Source organism: Ostrea edulis, chromosome 6, assembly GCF_947568905.1.
Source record: "Ostrea edulis chromosome 6, xbOstEdul1.1, whole genome shotgun sequence".
Classification (NCBI taxonomy): Eukaryota; Metazoa; Mollusca; class Bivalvia; order Ostreida; family Ostreidae; genus Ostrea; species Ostrea edulis.
This window is the reverse complement of record NC_079169.1, coordinates 51,525,781-51,547,100: the sequence shown is the minus strand read 5'-3', so window position 1 is coordinate 51,547,100 and position 21,320 is coordinate 51,525,781. Positions and strand designations below refer to the sequence as shown.

At 35.4% G+C, this 21,320-nt stretch overlaps 1 protein-coding gene across 2 annotated transcripts in view; it reads left to right on the top strand.

The window, feature by feature from the left end:
- LOC125646489 (uncharacterized) overlaps positions 1–21,020 on the top strand; it is a 59,298-nt gene extending 38,278 nt beyond the window's left edge. Inside the window, exons 18-32 of one of the 2 annotated variants that reach the window (XM_048872817.2) lie at positions 868–945; positions 3,074–3,115; positions 3,314–3,394; positions 3,560–3,601; positions 3,727–3,771; positions 4,121–4,195; positions 4,448–4,528; positions 5,031–5,072; positions 7,658–7,732; positions 9,387–9,464; positions 14,149–14,190; positions 14,362–14,694; positions 15,136–15,308; positions 20,303–20,422; positions 20,827–21,020. In XM_048872817.2, the coding sequence (XP_048728774.2) occupies positions 868–945; positions 3,074–3,115; positions 3,314–3,394; positions 3,560–3,601; positions 3,727–3,771; positions 4,121–4,195; positions 4,448–4,528; positions 5,031–5,072; positions 7,658–7,732; positions 9,387–9,464; positions 14,149–14,190; positions 14,362–14,694; positions 15,136–15,308; positions 20,303–20,422; positions 20,827–20,940 (1,421 nt within the window). In that variant the 3' untranslated portion in view covers positions 20,941–21,020. Of the gene's footprint in view, positions 1–867; positions 946–3,073; positions 3,116–3,313; positions 3,395–3,559; positions 3,602–3,726; positions 3,772–4,120; positions 4,196–4,447; positions 4,529–5,030; positions 5,073–7,657; positions 7,733–9,386; positions 9,465–14,148; positions 14,191–14,361; positions 14,695–15,135; positions 15,309–20,302; positions 20,425–20,826 lie in introns of those variants that run through there. The other variant, XM_056139871.1, reaches the window with a different exon arrangement.
- Positions 21,021–21,320: the final 300 nt, after the last annotated feature.

Genomic DNA, 21,320 nt, shown 5'->3' with positions numbered 1-21,320 from the left:
TCGTAACTGGGAGGTCGTGACTTTGAGTCCGCGTCCTAAGGGCGTAATTATAGATAGTTATTGCTCCTGTGTCAAACGCTATGTATTTAGAATTAAGAAACACGGGTCTTTCGGAAAAGACCTTAAAACAGAGGTCCCGTGTCACAACAGGCTTTGGCATGTTAAGGAACCCACCATACCACGGTCGTAGGCGCTATCAACTTAGGTCTAAAGTGATACTTCAACTACACACATGACGCCTCAATATGAGTGAAAATTCTCGACGGAACGTAAAACAAACACACAACTATTCAACTAAAATTTACATCCAGTCAGACTAGGTGCAATTTAATTTATAGATATGTGTAAATTTACTTCTGGTGTGGTTTGAGCCATGTGAATGTGTAACCAAATTGACACACTTGTGCATATATTAGAATTCAGACCCTCCACTGTATTTGTAAATTGAAACATTATTCTAAATAGTATCAGAACAAGGAATGGCAAACCCTGTGGTTACATAAGGATATATCCACCTCCTTTCTCTTCAACAATTTAAAATTGATTTACAAACAGCATATTGGTGCATGTGAACGCATCGCAAATATTGCATTTAAACATCAGGAGTAAAATTTGCGTCTGTAGAATACTAAGATAGAAATTGAATACAAAATCAATGAAATAGAAATGCAAAAAAAAAAAAAAGAAAAAAGAAAAAAAAAAAAGAATCTTGAATCAAGAAAATTATCAATTAAGAATATTTATTCAGCGTGTTTTTCTTTTGTTACATTGAATTTTCAAATGTATTTTTGCAATAAAGCACCATCCTCTGCTTTTTACTTGACAAGAGATTGATGCAAATCTTACTCTCTCACTTTAACCTTTTAGTTTGGCTGGAACTTAACCATATAGCAAAAAGCAGTTATGGTGAAGGCTGTATCCAGGACCTCATTCACCACTTATATAGTAAGTCATCAACAATATTTTCACTACTTATCAGAAACTATTTATCTTTAGAGAAATGTTTCCTCAACCTACAAATAAACGATTGTGCACTTTTAAAAAATACAATTTCATTGTTCAATGAATCTTGCAATATATCTTGTAAGAAGCTGATGAAAATGAAAATTTGAGTAAAGTTTGAAGATATAATTATGCTACTGGAATTACAAGTGAAAGTAACATTTCTTGAAAACTTTTAAATTTCTACACAAATCAGTTATCGCTCTAGAAGTTTACCAGTTTTTGTAAAGTGACTTTCTCAGATATATCCATATCACACATTCACGAACTTTTCAGTTCCTTTCGTTGTTCTTGTCCAACTATATCATTTTAACGACACACCTGCTCTGTAAGCAGAGGACGAGGAGATGTTTCTGCATTACAAATAAAACTGGCGCACTCTTGTAGAGTGCATGCGGCAGCTTTGGGATTAGTATTATATATCATATAAAAGAGAACACTGCATGCTTTGATATATACATGTAAATTTTTGTTTGAGATGGTTTAATTGCAAAAGATGTTTGAAAAAGCTTCTGAAATTTGCAAAAGTTACAGATGTTCATGCTAAAGGCTTTTCTGACCTGATCAGATGAGTAATATGGGTTTTGTCACACTATGGTAATGGGCGTGTCCCTGGAATTAAGCACTATCACTCTTTCATAAATTTATACGACAAAAAATATTTTATTTGGTGTTTACGTACAAGAAGTGAGTCTTTTTAACTATGAAGAAAAATGTTAATCGGTAAAGTATATGTATTATATGATTACTTTAAATTCACGATAGCATGTATTTTTGAACTTGTTAATTTACGTTCATGTAGATATTTTGCATGTATCACTGTTTCTCCATACATGAAGAAGTAGGTTTTCTGACGGAATTTGTTTTAATTAAATGCATGTCTTCAATTCGTAGATTGACAAAATATACAGGGTTTATAAATCGCCGAGTCGTAATACATAACGGAAAAAAACCTTTCCATCTCAATCTAAATATTCAGTTCAAATATTGCATGTTGTAACTGCCGGATGTTTCAGATATGAAGTCTGCTTGCTCAGGGATCTACCATCAATGATATTTAATAAACTGCAGTATTTTGCTCATAAGGCCAGAAATATATGAAGATTTTTATGCCCAACCATATATATGACCGGAACATGAGGTGTTTGTTAAACCTCTCCCGCCTTATGTTCTGAGCTTGACCTACTGCATTACATTGACCTTAAATTCTTGGATTTAGCTTTTGAGTTGATTCTCACTGTTGAATGCGTTATCAAAATATCATATGTGGACATTTTGTTATGAGAGCAAGGCAAATATGCTAGGATTTACGGACCTTGACACATTGTATGATTTTCCGTTTATGTTGTATATGACCAATCCTCACAATTAGACAATCTTCATGACAACACAGCTACAGCTTTGCTAAGTTATAACTGGTATGCTAAAATATATCAGTTTTGACCTTCTATACGACCTTTGACTCATATTTCTGAAAGACCATGACAAAAAGTTTATGCATCAAAGACATACTTCTAGTTTGTTCATATCAGCGATGAATAAACCTGAACAATAGTATGAAATGATGGACAAGGAATGTTCCTTTGCTAGGACAAACATTTTATTGTTACATACTATATTCTTAGTTTTGCTTTTCTTTAGTATTCCGTGAGGATCCGGGTTAGAATAGGACCTCAGTACCCCTTGCTTGTTGTAAGAGGCTGTCCTTTGAATGAGACCGCAAAAATCGAGGTATCGTGTTACAGCAGGTGTGGCACGATGAAGATCTCTTTCTGCTCAAAGGCCCTAAGCGCCGATCAATAGGCCAAAATTTTGCAGCCCTTTACCGGCAATGGTGACGTCTCCACATGAGTAAAAGATTCTCGAAAGGGGCGTTAAACAATATACAATCCAATCTAATTTTATTAAGTTAGGTTACATAAGGCATCACCGGTAATTCTTGGACACAGTGGCCTAATAATTATGTGAGTGAAATATTGTGGAACATAAACTGACAAATAAACAAAATAACTAATAATAAGTCAATGTAAATAACTTGCTAACGTATTGTTTATCTTTTATTTCATTTCAGCCTCCGTACAGCGGCAAGGATACCCGTGCACCTGCCAGACTGGTACTTTATTTTTGGATTATTATGAATTAATCGCTTTTTCACAATGTTTTTGTTGAATGTATCTTTGAAAATTCAACATCTTTCATGAAGTCTTACCTGAAATCTTAACAAAAGTTTTTATACGTTCAAGTTTCCTTGTTTCTTGATGTTTTGTTAAATATGATCGTAACCTATTTGAGTTTACTACCGTTATATCAGCATCAATAACGAGCTCATCTACCGCCAGAACGTCGACGACGCCACAACCGACAACGACACCACAACTGACAACAACAATGAGTAGGTATTGTATGGTATTCGGGGTAGATATGACAATTGTTACAATAAGCTCTTTCTGTTTATGAGGATTGGTTTCTATTTATAATGATTGATTTTTGTTGATAATGATCTAAATTTGTTTACAAACATCCGTTTTCACTTTTTACAATTTGGTCCATATTTTAGTCACATCATCTCCCAACCAGCAACATCTCACGAGACCTGAAAGTGAGCATTATTTCTTCAGTTTGTTTGATAATACCCCCATAGCTGTTTGAGTGTTTTATACTTAGTATTAAATTAAATAAACAATATCAATGATTCTAGACTAAACTAATTATTTTTCATTATAGGGTATGCAGCTTATAAGAAAGGAGAATGCCTTAGTGAGCACACGGGTTAGTCATATGTTTAAATGATTGATCAAGTTATTATTCAACTTTCGTAAGGCAATAGGCATAATGTTTGCAAGTTATCTACATGTACATACGTGTATTGAAAAGTTATCTACATGTATTTTCACAAGTTGTTAATAATATGTTGAATATCTATATAATATTATATCAATAGTTAGTTATGAAGTGATGATGATAAAGGACATTGCATTTTAGTGTGGTCGTGATGCTAAAGAGCTACACCTTTTAGTATGGTCTTTTTGCTTAAGAACATTAAATTTTAGTATGTTCGTGATGCTTAAGATCATTACGTTTGAGTATGGTCGTGATGCTTAAGAACATTAAATTTTAGTGTGGTCGTTCCTTTACTACGAAACTGGATACCATAATGGCTTACGCAGGGAAAGTGTTATACAGGAAATGGCAGGTGAGGAACTTTCATTTACATGTATACTTAAAGGGGACTTTCTTCTGTATTCACAAACCTAACATGGTAAATCTATAATGGCTGAACCACTCGTCTTCCTCCCACTGGTAGTCTGCTAAATTGTAGTTTCAAACAAAATGTCTTAAGCTATGGATAGAAATGCGTAACATAAGAAGGAAATATTTTCCCATACATATGTCTTTTTACAGAAGGATTTCATTTTCATTTTCTTTATATATTGTCTCACAACAGCACTCTTTCCTAATGGCACAGACGATACATGTGTTTGTACTAAGAATAAGGATATGCACTTCGTCTCCCTAGGACATCAAGGTAAGGCATGAAAATCCGAAGGTAAGACATATATAATGAAGACGTCCAGTTTCCATTGATCAGAAACTGTCTGTGGCAAATTATTTACCCTAATACCATATCAGAACTTGATGTGTTTGGACCGAGTTCAATGGGACTTTCATTATGTGGTTGTGTCTCAAGTCCATATGGATATGTTGACAAAATACAGATCAGTATATTCAAAGGTATACTCTTATCAATTGCCATGGATATAAACTGATACATTGCGTCTGTCAACTTGGGAATAATATCTTGAAATGCATGATGTTTGACAATTTCACTTAACTGTATATGCACAACATTATTACATCTTAAAAACACAATTCTCAAGGGAATATAATACCTTCTATTTTTCGTTGCGTTATCACGTCAATGAAAAGTTTTCTTGTACACCAATGGTGTATTCTAGATTTTAAAAAGTATTCAAGACATTAAAGTAATATTTCTTTACCCATGTTATTTCTAAGGACTCTGATTTCAGACTATGCCAACTCTTGTTCGACCTACAACTCTGACTACAGAGGTATGTATCAGTCGTGTACTTTTAATTCTTATATTCACTTTGAAAAAACAGAAAATATTTCCTTTTGCAATGTATTGATGTTCGACGATTTTACATCTACTTGTACATTTTATCTATAGGTTTAATTCCGGATTTTAGTAATGCTTGTACGAGTTGGCGTTCGTGCAGGACGGTATCTCGTTGGTCTATAAAGGTGGGAACGCACGAGTTAAATACTATGGATAACAACGATTAACCGGTTAACCGACTACTCGGTTGAAAAATGCTAATCGACTAAGACATTTGTAACCGATTAACCGGATTATTTGTAGTAAATGAATATTGTCATACTTGTATACATGTTTTTGAAAAAAAGGGGGTCGTAATAATCAGAAGTCTAGATGATTTTAATTAATGCCCGATTCGGCTTGATGATCTGCAAAGTAAACTACCATGTAATTACAATAATTGCATTCCATTTTGTAGGTAAAGGCTCTTTTGAAAGTTCCCAGTCTGTCTCTATATTCCATGCATGCATATGGTACATAAACCATGGCATTATTACTCTGATAAGTGTTAATAACAATTCCACGCTCCAAGCATACTTTTTACATGAATTTCATAATTCGGTTCAATAATTCCTCTGAAAACCATTATAATGTATAATAAATAAAGACAAGTAATAGAAGTTTCTGGTCAATGATACAAGTTATACAAAGTCAAAAGAAGATAATAACTTGAAGAGGAAAAAAATCACAAAATGAAATAACATTCACTTAAAAATCATGGAGGTCAGACTAAATCATATATCTCTGCAAGGTGAAGATAACGAACAGTGATCAATCTCATAACTCCTATAAGCAATACAAAACAGATAGTTGGGCAAACACGGACCCTCTATATCAGGATATAGGGCTCATGGCGGGTGTGACCAGTTGACAGAGGATGCTTACTCCTCCTAGGCACCATATTCCACCTCTGATGTGTCCAGTGGTCCGTGTTTGCCCAACTATCTATTTTGTATTGCTTATAGGAGTTATGAGATTGATCACTGTTCGTTGTCTTCACCTTTCATCTTTATGGTAATCATACATATTTATCTGAGAACGGATTCGAACGTCCGAAGAGATGTTCTCCGACGCAGGAATTCTTATAGACAAATCTTCGAAGCTTGAATTATATGTTTAAAATAAATAAGATTGTTTTCGAATTTTGATGCACCGTTTTGTTGAGTTGAAAAAAGTGATAATTTTGAATTCTTGCCGGCATGTGCTTTTTGTTCACGTATAATTTCTTATCAAATCACTCGTCATACTGTTTTACAGTAAAGTAAATAAGATAAAATTCTAAAAATGCATTTTAAAATTCAAAATTGTGATTTTCAATTAACCTGTTAATTAATCAGTCGAAGAATTTACGATTAATCGGTTGGTGAAAAATTTGGAAAGCAGAGTCACTTTACGCAAGCTGCCTATAGAATGTCTAAGCATTCACACACACAATAAGTGGAAAAGTAGATGCAAGTGATACATGTATTTGTTCAGACCTCAAGTGATTATACCTCTGGTGTTTCCAGGGAACGCACATGTATTTGCCATACGCTTACTTTTGTATTCTTCATAGGATATATAAGATCAATTACTGTTCATTATCTTCGCTTTTTCATTCAGTGTACTATGGTAATCGGGGAGGGGGATCTAAAGAAGAATTCTACCTTCCATTGGTTACATCAATAAACAAAATCATTTGAAGGTCTGTGTTTTCAATTTGCATAGGGCTATATTAAAGGCATGTTTTGACACAAGTGTTGTGGGAGAATATGTTAGGATTTTGATTTCATTTTTTTATATTGGAATTTTGTACAGTTATGCAAGAAGCTATATAAGACCTCAGCATTACATGAAAAGGGAAAAAACATGTACACGAGCTAGGTTATTGGCCTAGCGTCAACAAAACATAGTGCAAATTGAGTTTGTCGCTGATTTTTAAAAATTATTTACTAACAGAAATGTCTATAAAGGCTAGTCTGTATTTGTGTTAATAAGCGAATTCATGTCCAGTCAGCGATTTTAAAGACCCATTTTAGGTCCTAATATCAGCCCATTCCCTTTCAAAAAATTACCACCCCCCCCCCCCAATATTTAACTTGCACTTTTCCCAATAATAAAAACTGGCGAAAAATATTTGTGAAAAAACAAGTTTACGTACGACGTAACAAAGACGCATCATATTCTATGTGATTTAAATAGAATTGTTGAACATTTTAAGAGCTTGAAGAAATTAAGTTAAATATGTAAAATAAAGGAAGGATGACATCAATTTGTGCATGATAACTAATTTGATATGATTTCACCTTATTTACAATAATATTGGTTTTTCCCAATTTCACCAAAATGTTGACAATTTTTCCCAATCTGAAAGCCACATGATCCTTTTTAAAAATGTTGAAAAATCACTGCCAATGTAAATGTTTGTATTTGAGCGATTTGTAAACTCTTTGCCGGGAATTTAAATATACATGTACCGTCCCACACGAACGATAACTCTTACAAGGAAACATTGTGAAAAGAGGCAATGTCCCATATACTGACACATTTCATATTTAGGCGCTATATCACATCTACTGGACCACATGAATAGTGTCCATTCCTCTCCTCAGACCTGTCATTCGCATACAGCAAGTAAGTATGGATATTGTGCAATTTACTAAGTGTTGATATCCAGGTTGAAAAGATCATTCTTTATCATAGTTCACTTCCGGTATTCATTTGACGTCTTTGTTAAGTCCATAGCACATGGATTTAAACTTTAGGAACTTTAGTGATCTCTCAGCTGAACAACGTTTTGATACTGATCGATCAGATGTTGCAAATAAGTTTTATTCAATTCTTGAGTACAGTGTATATTTAAATTTGCCTGAATAAAAGTTTTGATTTAAGCCCCATTCAAATACGCAAATGTTGCACCTGGATGCACTTTGGTGCATGTCAACGTAGGGAGAAAATTTTGAAAGCGAGTACTTTAACAAAATTAGATAGGTCGCGGTAGCTCAGCGGTAGAGTGTTTGCAACCAGGGGATCGTAAGTTTGGGCCCCACTAATACCATAACCGCGTCAAACCTTAGACGTATTTATAACTGATTGCTTCTTTGCCAAACTTTTGCCATTTAAAAATGAGAATCACAGGTTTTTCGGAAATTACGTTATAAACGGAGAGATCCCTTGTCGTAGCGTTGGCACGTTAAAGAACCCTCTCTGTTATGGCCGTAATTGCTTAGTATCGGTCTAGAATTACTTGTCTATATTACGTCTCGTCGAGACTTTTTCACTCATAATGAGACGTCACCAGCTGTAGGCGAAGTACCACAAATTTAGACCTCTGCTTAACGCTCACGGCTGTAGCAGTGATGGTTCTTTATCGTGCCAATGCCTGCCGTGACTTCCGTTTTTAAGGTCATATCCGTGATTTTCACTTCTAAATGCCGAGCGTTTGGCGAAATAGCAATCACTACCTATGTTAACGTTTTAGGTTTGACGCTGTCATGGCACGATCGGGGCTCGAACTCACGACCTCCATGTTACGAAGCGAACTCTCTACCACTGAACTTCCGCGACCAGTGTCTGAAATTATGGTACTTTACCTACGATTGATGATGTCTCAATATGAGTGAAAAAATTCTCGACAGGACGTAAAACAAACACAAGAAACCAACACAAATTTACTTCCAGTCAGACTAGGTGCAACTGAACTTTTCGATATAAGTAAATTTACTCCAGGTGTGTTTTGAGCCATGCGCAAAATCTACACACACGTGGAAACATTAAAATCGTCTATAAAACATGACACTATTTTCTTAAAAATTGCATTATGTCCTATAATAGATATAGAACAAGAAATGGGAAAACCGAAATGGCTATATATATGTAAGAAGGAAACACGCTCCCCCGCTCTTCCACAACTTACGATTGATTTATAATTGATCGTGCGGTGCATGTGAACGAATCGCAATACTACATGAACATGTCAGAGTAAAAATATGCATACATGTATATGTAAAATACACTTAATAGTAAATGGGCGCATGTGAACGTGGCTTTAAAATAATGAGATAGAAGTAGAATACAAAATTAATGAAATAGAGAATCCATTTTCATCGTTGTGCAGAACAATCTTAAATCAAGAAGTTTAAGAAATTTAGAAAATTATCAATTACGAATATTTATTTAGTATGTACTTGTTTTGCTACATTGAATTTTCATATGTATTTTTCAACAAAGCTCTTTCCACTGCTTTTTGTTGTTTTGCAACTCTTACTCTCTCACCTTACCCTTTCAGTTTGGCAGGAACTTAACCAGATAGCAAAACACAATTATGGTACCAGCTGTGTCCAGGACCTCATTCACCACTTATATGGTAAAATAATCAATAATATTTTACTGCACTTTCTGTGAAGCGTTGCCGAAAAATCATGGTCAGTTTAAAATTTTCTTTTCATTATTTTAAAAAACTTGCAAGAAATTTGTAAAAGCGTGATGAAAACGAGAATTCAAATAAATTTTGAAGATATATACTATTGAATACTTCTTGTAAAATTTTATTTATCAGTTATCACTTAGACGTTTATCGGTATCATGCATGCATGCATATCCATAACACTCGTCTACGGGTTTTTCATCCTGTGGGAATCCGGGTAAGAATAGATCCTCAGTACCCCTTGCTTGTCGTAAGAGGCGACTAAATGGGGTGGTCCTTCGGATGAGAGCACAAACAACCGAGGTCCCGTGTCACAGTAGCTGTGGCACGATGAAGATCCCTCCCTGCTGAAAGGCCACAAGCGACGAGCATGGGCCTAAATTTTGCAGCCCTTTACCAGCATTGGTGACGTCTCCATATGAGTGAAATATTCTCTCGAGGGACGTTAAACAATATTCAATCAATCAAAAAATCTACGGGTTTTTCAGTCCCTTGTTTTTGTTCTCCACTATGAATATTGCTCCACTAACCAGAGGACAAGGGACACATGCCCGTTTTACAAGTAAAACTGACTCACTCTGTAGAACACATGTAACGTCTTTGTGATTCTGTTAAGGACAAATAAGATGACTCTGTGATGTTTTTTATTTCGAGTTCACTGGAATATATTGAATCTACAGATGAATGAAAATGAACATTGCTAATAGAAGCACGCTACTGATAAACAAGTTGATGGAGCAGGGGTTCCAACAGTCTAGGTTAAAATTAGCATTTCGCAAATTTATAACGATCTAGTTTGCCAATACAACCTATCATTGGGTCAAATGCTGTCTGGCGTTTTTTAATGCCGATTGTTAGGCCGTTTTTGGCACACTGATTTTAACTACGGAGAACTCCGTTTACCTGATCAAGATATAGGGCTCACGGCGGGTGTGACCGGTCGACAGGGGATGCTTAATCCTCCTAGGCACCCTATCCCCCCTCTGGTATATCCAGTGGTCCGTGTTTGCCCAACTCTCTAATTTGTATTGCTTACAGGAGTATGAGATTGATTACTGTTCGTTATCTTCACCTTTCATAAAGAGTAAGGTATATATCGAAATGTCGAGTTAAAGATCACAGTTGAATATTTTTATCTCATCTGGAAGCTTTTGAATAATATTTACTTCAGAAGAATAAAAAAAAACCCAGGTTAGCTAAGAACGGAACACAATTGGTGCCCATGGTAATTCCAACATTGTTGGAAAACCTTATCGCCAAAGAGTACGAATATATTGTCAAGGAGGAACTCCAGCTTTTTTATATCAACTTAAGATTGGTTGTTTGATTTTATATTGTTTATATAATGTAACTTGAGAATCTCGAGAATATTTCACTCATATGGAGACGTCACCATTGCCGGTGAAGGGCTGCAAAATTTAGCCCTATGCTCGACGATTACGGCCTTTGAGCAGGGAGGGATCTTTAACGTGTTACACCTGCTGTGACACGGTGCCTCGGTGTTTGCGGTCACATCCGAAGGACCGCCCACATTTAGTCGCCTCTTACATGTACGACAAACAAGGGGTACTGAGGACCTATTCTTACCCGGATCCCCACGGGACTATTAACTTAAGAGTTCTTGTTCGTAAATATACAGTGGTGTTAACGAAAGTAATTTTTTGAATGGCTAATCACTAGATATAAATATTTTCTTTTACCATTTATGTCTATGATGCCAACAAGTCTAGTCTTTAATTTATCTTGAGGAATGGTTGTGTAAATTGTTGAAAAGTGAAACGTTTTAATGTTGTTAATTTGAGAAAAGTTTTGTGATTTCGAATTGATTTCAAATTGACTCGAAGGCCTTTAGAATGTTTTAGAATCCACATTCGATTTACACCACTCCTGGCATATAATGTGGCTGGCACAATGCGTTTAAAGTTTCTCCTTCACTGCTTATAACATTTTAGTGAGCAGCAAAAAATAGGGCTTGGTAGAACATTTACTGGATCCATCAAAGATATGATTAAATGCATGTACTTATGTACATGTAATGCTTTTTGACGTGTTATTCAGTTTCACCATATATGAAGTATCAGCTAGTTTTTCTGACGGGATATTTTTAGATGCATCCGTTTATTGAAAAAAATATATGAGTATATTGTGTTACAAATTGCATTTTCCTCTATAAACCAACCAATTTCAGCACTCGACACAATCCCTTCATATAGACTATGAACGGATTATCAACTAGTTTAAAGCACGCGACTGAGAGAGCGAAATGGTTTTAAAAATACAACATGTGTTACAAAGATCTCGCAAAGTCAGACCTCGGATTAAGATTGTGAACTTACGTGGATTATCATCCAAATATTGTGGTCTCTTAGCTCCAAAATGCAGTGCACTGTACAATGTTAATAAAAGGCATGGTAAAACGAAGTATGACCACATGTCTATGTTTCGACGTACGTCACAATACGACTGTGACATAGGCGAATCTAAGGAGTTCGTTTTATGAAACAAAATATTTCCTGACTTATAGAAGCAATGTAAACAAAAGGTGATTCAGTAAATGAATATAGATATAGCAATTGAGTAGCACTTTTGAGCTGTTCATAGTCAATATGAACGGATTTGGATTTGAAGCAAATTCTCTGTGAATCGCTAGCACGATTCATAGAATTTGCCTCAAATCCAAATCCGTTCATATTTACCATGAACAGCTCAAAAGTGTTGTTCAATTCTTAAATAAATCGTTGAATCCTTATGCATATGGAAACAATACTTTCCATCTCTATTTAAATATCCGGTCCGAATATTACATGTTGTAACTGCCGGAGGTTCCAGCTATGAAACAAGTCTGGTTGCTCAGGGATTCTGCCATCATTGATGTTTAATAAACTGCAGTATTTTGCACAAGAACTTGGAAATATTTTAAGAGTTTTATACCCTCCATGAAATATTGGTTAAATCTTCCGCATTTTGTTCTGAATTTGACCTACTGCATGACATTGACCTCAAATTTTGAGTTGTTTCTCATTGTTGAATGTAGTATCAAAATTTGAAATATGGATGCATGGATATATGACAGCAAGGGAAATAAGACAGCAATTACTTACCTGCGCATCGCATTTACTGACCTCAACATCGCAGTTACTGACCTTAGAATATCAATTATTGACATGAAAGTGGCATTTACTGACCTAAACTTCGTATTTACTGACCTTAAACTACCTTTTACTGACCATGACATCGCATTTTCTGACCTGAACATCGCAGTTTTTCTCCCGTTTAGCTTGTATCTGACTAACCTTCACAACGGCATGAACCTCATGGTATCACTCCTATAGCATGGTGAGGTTATCACTACTAGTCACAGTTTGATTAGGTTATCAGTACTAGTTAGAGCTTGGTGAGGTTATCAGTACTAGTTAGAGCTTGGTGAGGTTATCCCTACTAGTTACAGCTTGGTGAGGTTATCAGTACTAGTTAGAGCTTGGTGAGGTTATCACTACTAGTTAGAGCTTGGTGAGGTTATCAGTACTAGTTAGAGCTTGGTGAGGTTATCACCACTAGTTAGAACTTGGTGAGGTTATCCCTACTAGTTACAGCTTGGTGAGGTTATCAGTACTAGTTAGAGCTTGGTGAGGTTATCGCTACTAGTTAGAGCTTGGTGCGGTTATCAGTACTAGTTAGAGCTTGGTGAGGTTATCGCTACTAGTTAGAGCTTGGTGAGGCTATCACTACTAGTTAGAGCTTGGTGAGGTTATCACCACTAGTTACAGCTTGGTGAGGTTATCCCTACTAGCTACAGCTTGGTGAGGTTATCACTACTAGTTAGAGCTTGGTGAGGTTATCACCACTAGTTAGAGCTTGGTGAGGTTATCCCTAGTAGTTACAGCTTGGTGAGGTTATCAGTACTAGTTACAGCTTGGTGAGGTTATCACTACTAGTTAGAGCTTGGTGAGGTTATCACCACTAGTTACAGCTTGGTGAAGTTATCACCACTAGTTAGAGATTGGTGAGGTTATCACTACTAGTTAGAGCTTGGTGAGGTTATCACTAATAGTTAGAGCTTGGTGAGGTTATCACTACTAGTTAGAGCTTGGTGAGGTTATCAGTACTAGTTACAGCTTGGTGAGGTTATCACTACTAGTTAGAGCTTGGTGAGGTTATCAGTACTAGTTAGAGCTTGGTGAGGTTATCACTACTAGTTAGAGCTTGATTAGGTTATCCCTACTAGTTACAGCTTGGTGAGGTTATCATTACTGGTTAGAGCTTGGTGAGTTATCAGCATTAGTTACAGGTTGATGGTTGATGAGGTTATCACTACTAGTTACAGCTTGGTAAGGTAATCACTACTATGCTCAAATATGTTAATCTTGATATTCTTCATGTATACGACCTTTGACTCATATTTTTGAATATCCATGGCGAAAAGTTTATGTGTCTTAGATGCATCATAAACATACTTTTAGTATATTCATTTCAGTGATGAAAACCCCAACAATAAGCCTAGTAGTTATGTGAGTGAAATATGTGGAATGAAACGTAAAACAACAAATGAACAAAATAACTAATAGTGTGCCAATGTAAATACTTTGTTTTGTTAACGTATTGCTCGTATTTCATTTCATTTCAGCCTCTGTACATCAGCAAGGAGATCCGTGCACCTGTCAGTCTGGTACAATATTTTGGAATTGTTATGAATTAATTACTTTTTTATAACGAAAATTCATGAAATCCTATTTAATGTTTTAATATTTCAACAGTTTTTATACTTGGAGTTTCATTGTTTCTTGATGTTTTGTTTCATATGATCGTAACTTATTCGAGTTTACTACCGTTATATCAGCATCAATAACGAGCCCATCTACTGCCAGAACGTCAACGACACCACAACCGACAACCATATCACCACTTACACCACAACCAACAACACTTCAACCGACGACGACTGCACAACCGACAACCACATCACCACCAACTTTACAACCGACAGCCACACCACCACTTACACCACAACCAACAACAACACTACAACCGACGACGACTCCACAACCGACCACAACAATCAGTATCACATCGACACCATCAACAACAGTTAAAATCAACACATCGACAAAAATGACCATAAGCAATATTTCAACATCACCTTCTGCAACACCCACAACATCTCAAACGTCAGGCAGGTCTATTATTAATTGATTGTATATTGTTTAACGTCCCACTAAAGAATTTTTCACTCATATGGAGAAGTCACCATTCCTGGGAAAAGGCTGGAAAATTTAAGCCTATGCTCAGCGCTTACGGCCTTTGAACAGGGAGGGATCTTTATCGTGCCACACCTGTTGTGTCACGAAACCTCGATTTTGTGGTCTTATCTGAAGGACCGTCTCATCTAGTCGCCTCTTACGACAAACATGGGGAAATGAGGACCTATTCTAACCCGGATCTCCACGGATGGCAGGTGTATCAGATAATCTAACAAATATGATATAGTTTCTTAGCGTCGTCTTTATCTTTATATCTTTTTAGATCACTGTTCGTTATCTTCAACTTTTATAAAAGAATAGAATTTAATGATTGATAACAACCTTTTTGACATGGATTTCATTATATGACATAGGACAGTCCACCTTGTGTTCGAAAATACGCACCATCACAGAACTGGCCAAATTTCAACAACTCTATCCACAGTTCAATGTTGACTGTTCAAATCATGTGTCTACATCTACCTTTATTATTAGGGACCTTTGTGACTCTGTTCCTAGTTCACAACATTGGAAACCAGGCACAAGGGTACGATCCTTTCATTTTTGTATCTTTTATAATCTGGAAATTAATAAAAGGAGAGTTAATTACATAATGTTTCAGGAAACGTAGTGACATTTAAAATTCGGCGATGGATATTCCGTAAACATTATAGAGGTTAGATGATAAACCTAAAATGATATGGAATTATGATTTGCTATAGCGACCATCATTCTTGGTTTTTTTTCTTTCATTCAACAGTATCTAATTGCATTTTGTCGCATATGGCACACAATATATAAAAGGATAATGTAGAACCTTTTGTGATTGTAAGAGCTGTTCTTCTTAAGAACAAGTCTTTTTGTTTGTTAAAGTAGCTCTATAATATAAACTTAAAAACTTCATTATTATTTGTATTTATGTTTCAAAGTGAAAGTATGAGTGTATGCATGAGTGAATGTATGTGCCATTTCTCCCAATCCTTATCTATAACTGACAGCTTGTTGGATCAAGAGTATGGAACTATTTTACATGTCAAAGGCTGAAAGCTTAAATATCTTAAGAAGGGATGTTGAAGGTTTTTCATCAAGTAGTGAAAAACGTAGAGATGTTTTTAATTTGGTAAGAAACAAAAATGTATCTATTATTTGTTTTCAAGAAACGCATAGTATTCAAGAGGTTGAGAAGTTATTGGAGTCTGGATGGGGTTATACATCCCTTTTCAGTACTTATACTAGTAGATCTGCTAGAGTTGCTATACTGTTTAAAAATAACTTTGAATTTCAAATTCACTCTGTACAAAGGGATCCCATGGGTAGATTGAAGTCAGCATTTCGCAAATTTTATGGTCGTTATAACGATCTAGTTCGTCAATACAACCTCGCATTGGGTCAAATGCTGTCTGACGTGTTTCATACCGATTGTTAAGCCGTTCTTGGCACACTGATTTTGACTGCGGATAACTCCGTTTACCTGATCAGGATATAGGGCTCACGGCGGGTGTGACCGGTCAACAGGGGATGCTTACTCCTCCTAGGCACCTGATCCTACCTCTGGTGTGTCCAGGGATCCGTGTTTGCCCAACTATCTATTTTGTATTGCTTGTAGGAGTTATGAGATTGATCACTGTTCGTAATCTTCACCTTGCATATAGAACTGCAAATAATGTAAGATGTAATAATCCACATGCTTATAGAAAAATATAAAACATTATGGTAGAGTTAGAGGTTGTTGATCACTGGAGAATTAGGAATGAAGAAGGAAGACAGTATACATTGAGAAGGTCAAATCCTATAATTCAAAGTGGAATTGATTACTTCCTTGTTTCATGATGTATATTTAGTAAAGTATCTGTCACTAAAATAATTCCTGGGTATAGAACTGACTATTCAGCAATTATGCTTCATTTCAAAACCAATAAAAGTGCCAAAGGTAGAGGATATTGAGAGTTTAATTCTCAGCAATTGTATGCTAATGAATTTACAGACAAAGTGAGACAGGGCATTAATGAAACTATAAATGAATACATGGTGACAGGTAAAATAGAACATAAGGATAGCATTACATTTAATATTAGCGATCAATTATTTTGAGAAATCTTGAAAAGGAAAATAAGATCAATATGTCTATAAAGTATTCATCAACCAGAGCAAAAAAATGGTCTAAAAGCAACTTGCTGGAAAAAGAAAAATAAGGCAAATGCTTCAGGAATAAAAGAGGACATTGAACTCCTAGAGGAAAAAAAATCCAATCCTTTCAAAATTCAAGAGAAAAATACATTGAGGGTTTAATGTTAAGGTTAAAAGCAACATGGTATGAAAAAAGGAGAAAGAAACACAGACTATTTCTGTAAATTAGAAAGCAGGAATTTTGTATATAAAACAATATCAGAACAATATGCTGGTGAAAACCATATTATGAATCAGGAGCATATATTAGAAGAACAAAGGTAATTCTTTTCAATTATACAAAAGCAAAAAGAAAACTAGTTCTAAATGTAACGGGGACCGTTACAGATGTTCCCCAAACCTCCCCCAATTAAAAAGTGATGTCCTTGTGAATCTATAGGAAAAAATCATTTTATTTTAGCCTTTAATTACATGTAGTACGTTCAATATGGTCATTTCAGTACCAAGAAATGAAAGAAAGCGTTGCACGTGCATACACGCGCACGCGTGTATGATTCCGAATTTTTGTTGATGTCGTTCAACAGGCATTTGTATCATATACCCACAGTATGAATTTCATAACGTTTCCACCAAATATAAGGAAGTTATAGCGATTTTAAAATCGTCCAATTAGAAATCAGCACACGTGCATGCACGTGATGAGCAGTAATTCTAACCACAGCAATTTGTAAGGAGTACCAAGATACATCTAAACCCCTAATATGAATAGAATTTGATGAAAAACAAAAACGTTATCGTCCTTTAAAAATTGAACATTTAAAAAACGTTGCACGCGCATGCGCGTGTGCGTTGGCATTTTTTGTTACACCAACATATAGATACACATATTGTCTACATATGCTGTGAATATCATCTCATTCGCTTCATAAATAAGATAGTTACATGTACAAACGTTTTAGCATTATCCAATCAAAATGAAGCGCACGTGCATGCGCGTGCAAATTGGTAATTTTGACTATGTAAATCAGTTAAGGGTCTCAATATCTACCTATGATATGAATTTCAAGCCATTTCAATGAACAACAAAAAAGTTATACTGATTCCAAAGTTAGCGTACAAATTTTGTAATGCGCGTGTACGCGCATGCGTGCGCGTGCTGACAAAATAACTATTATTTTTCATATGTACAAATGATATACTATCATCCTATTTAGGTTTTATATCGCTTCCTTCAATATTCTGATTTTCCATTTTTTGTACCAAAATTGCAATGCACGTGCGCGCGCGTGCATGCACGTGCAAACAAAATGACTATCACTATGCACATCTACAAACGCTATACTATCATCCTGGAAAGTTTCATATCGATCTCTTTTGTAGTTTCTGAGAACACTACCGGACAAAAAAGTACCGGAGAAAAAGAATAATAATAATAATAATAATAAGAAACAGAGTAAAAACAATATGTTCCCAAACTTTGTTTGGGGAACATAAAAAAAGAAACCCAAAACAGTACAGTAATGTAAAACTTATACGGTACCAATTTTGATGCACCAGATGCGCATTTCGACAAATAATGTCTCTTCAGTGATGCGCAACCGAAATGTTTGAAATCCGAAATAACTATGAAGTTTTAGAATGAAACATTACTTAGTGAAAGTGTGTTTCTAAACCACAATGCTAAATTATCAGATAACTGTGAGGGAGTTCTGAAGCTATCAGTGTTCAGAAGTATTGGAAATTATGAAAAACAATAAATCGTCTGGTTCAGATGGTTGTACAGTGGAATTCTATGTAATGTTTTGGAGGGACTTGGAGTATTTGTTGATCGTTCTTTGAATGGAGCATATCTTACAAAACAAATATCTTCATTTCAATCTCAAGGAATAATAACTTGCATTTAAAAGAGGAACAAGATATGCGTTATATGAAAAACTGGCGACCTATTACTTTACTTAATGTGAACTATAAGATAGGTTCCAGTGTTATAGCCAACCGCATTAAAAAGGTACTGAATGACATGATAAGTGACATTCAAAAGGGATGAAAGGTGAATATAACGAACAATGATCAATCTCATAACTGCTATAAGCAATACAAAATAGATGGTTGGGCAAACACAGACCACTGGATATACTAGAGGTGAGATCAGGTGCATAGGAGGAGAAGGCATCCCCTGTCGACCGGTCACACCCACAGTGAGCCCTATATCCTGATCAGGTAAAGTTCTCCTTAGTCAAAATCAGTGTGCCAAGAACAGCCAAACAATCGGTATGAAACACTTCTGACAGCATTTGACCCAATGATAGGTTGTACTGACGAACTAGATCGGTATAACAACCATCGAATTTGCGAAATGCTGACTTCAATCGAGACTATTGAAACCCCTGTACCATCAACTTCTTTGTCAGTAGCTTGCTTCGATTTAAAAACTCACCATACCACTGGTGTGTCCAGGGGTCCGTGTTTGCCCAACTACCTATTTTGTATTGCTTATAGGAGTTATGAGATTGATCACTGTTCGTTATCTTCACCACGCAAAACAAGATCTTGCGTATCAAATCAGTTGAGAAATATAAACACCATATGCAGTTGATAATGGAATATTGCTACATAAATATGGAAAGTTGACGATGGAGAAGCTGAAATCACCCCGTTTGTCATACAGTTGAGCTGTCAGTTTGCCGTTAATGTCTATTTTCAATAAAATATCTAAGTATGAAGTAGAAGTGGACGACTCTGGTGTCTTTTATTTCGAGCTCACACGGATATACATGTATCGACATATGCATGAAAGTTGATATTGTTATGAGACAAAACGTCGTCGATATATCTAAATGTCAAATAAAAGACCACAGCAAGATATTTCTTCTTCTCACGTAGAAGTTTTTGAATACCTTCTGCTTCACATGAATATAGAAACAGGTCAGCTAACAAAGGAGGACAATTCGTGATCATGGGAATTCCAATAGACTGTTGGAAGACTTGATCACCAAAGACTACGAAGATATTGTCAATGAGAAACTCTAGCATAATTTTTTTATTTCAACTTCAGAGTACTTGTGCGTGGAATCAGAGTGGTGTTTAACAAATTATTTTTTTGGATGACTGATCACTAGATATGAGTATTTTCTTTTTCCATTTTTATTGAAGAAGCAACTGTCTATGATGTCAAAAGGTCTAGTCTTTAATTCATCGTGCGGAATGGTCGTGTAAAGTGTTGAAAAATCTTAGGTTTTAAGATGCTATTGTAAATATCTAAAAATAAAGCATAATTAAAATAAACTCTATAATATTGTGATAGTGACTAATAATTTGATACAATGTAAATATTAAGAGGACAATGACATATGTTTATCACAAAATCTTTTACAGTTAATCATGATTATGCATTTGTTTCTGTTTATAATATAGATAGTTGATGCTTGTGACAATCTGAAGCACTATCAGCCAGTAGCAACCTTTAGTTCGTCCGTATACCCTGTCGATGGACTTGCCGGAATATTCTTGGGCTGCACCAATACATCTATCAAGGTAGGTGACTGTCATTAATCGAGTTTCTATATCATTATTCACTTTCCATTGGATTATTATTTATATTTGTGAGGCATATGAAATATAAAACTAATTGTTGGACGGACTGCAGTTTACAAAGCTGACAAAAAATAGCTCTCTATAGATATATTTTAAAAAATATATCCTCTGATAGGTTTATCATTTTCAATAATTATACTATTGTTTCAACGTTTGTATATATATATATATATATATATATATATATATATATATATATACAACAAACATAATTTATTTTTTATATACTAAACGATGTCTTATTTCAACATGAATTCCAGTTTATTGCCACCCATTCTATTTCTATCTGGAAAATGACGGTTTAATCACCACCTTTACATAATGATATCACTCATATTTGATAGGTTGCAACGCAGGAGTGTGGCGGTAAATTTGAAATTATGGAGCTTTCCAGAAACACCAATCAGCCTGAGAGTTTTACCCACACCGCCTCAAACTATTACCTTATAAGATATTAGCCATTTACACCAATTATGACGTTGACGGTATCATATATTTTTGGACAATAAAGGATAGTTTGATAAACATTTATAAGAAATGTGTTGCTTGTTTTGGTTTATTTCAAAAGCTTCATATCGACGATCGATCGATCGACAGAGAGTTTGAGTTTTTTTTCACTCATGCGGTGCCATCACAAATTATCGTCGAATTTACGCTAAACAATGCATACACAAAATACAAAGAACTTCCTCACAGTGAGTGGTGAATCTCATATATCACTCTCATACCCGAACCGATCGATGAGGTTACCAAAAGGGTAAGATTTGTTTTCAAGGGAAATTGATTTTTTACCCTTTGGTGTTACACTAAAAATACATAGTAGACAACACAAATATCT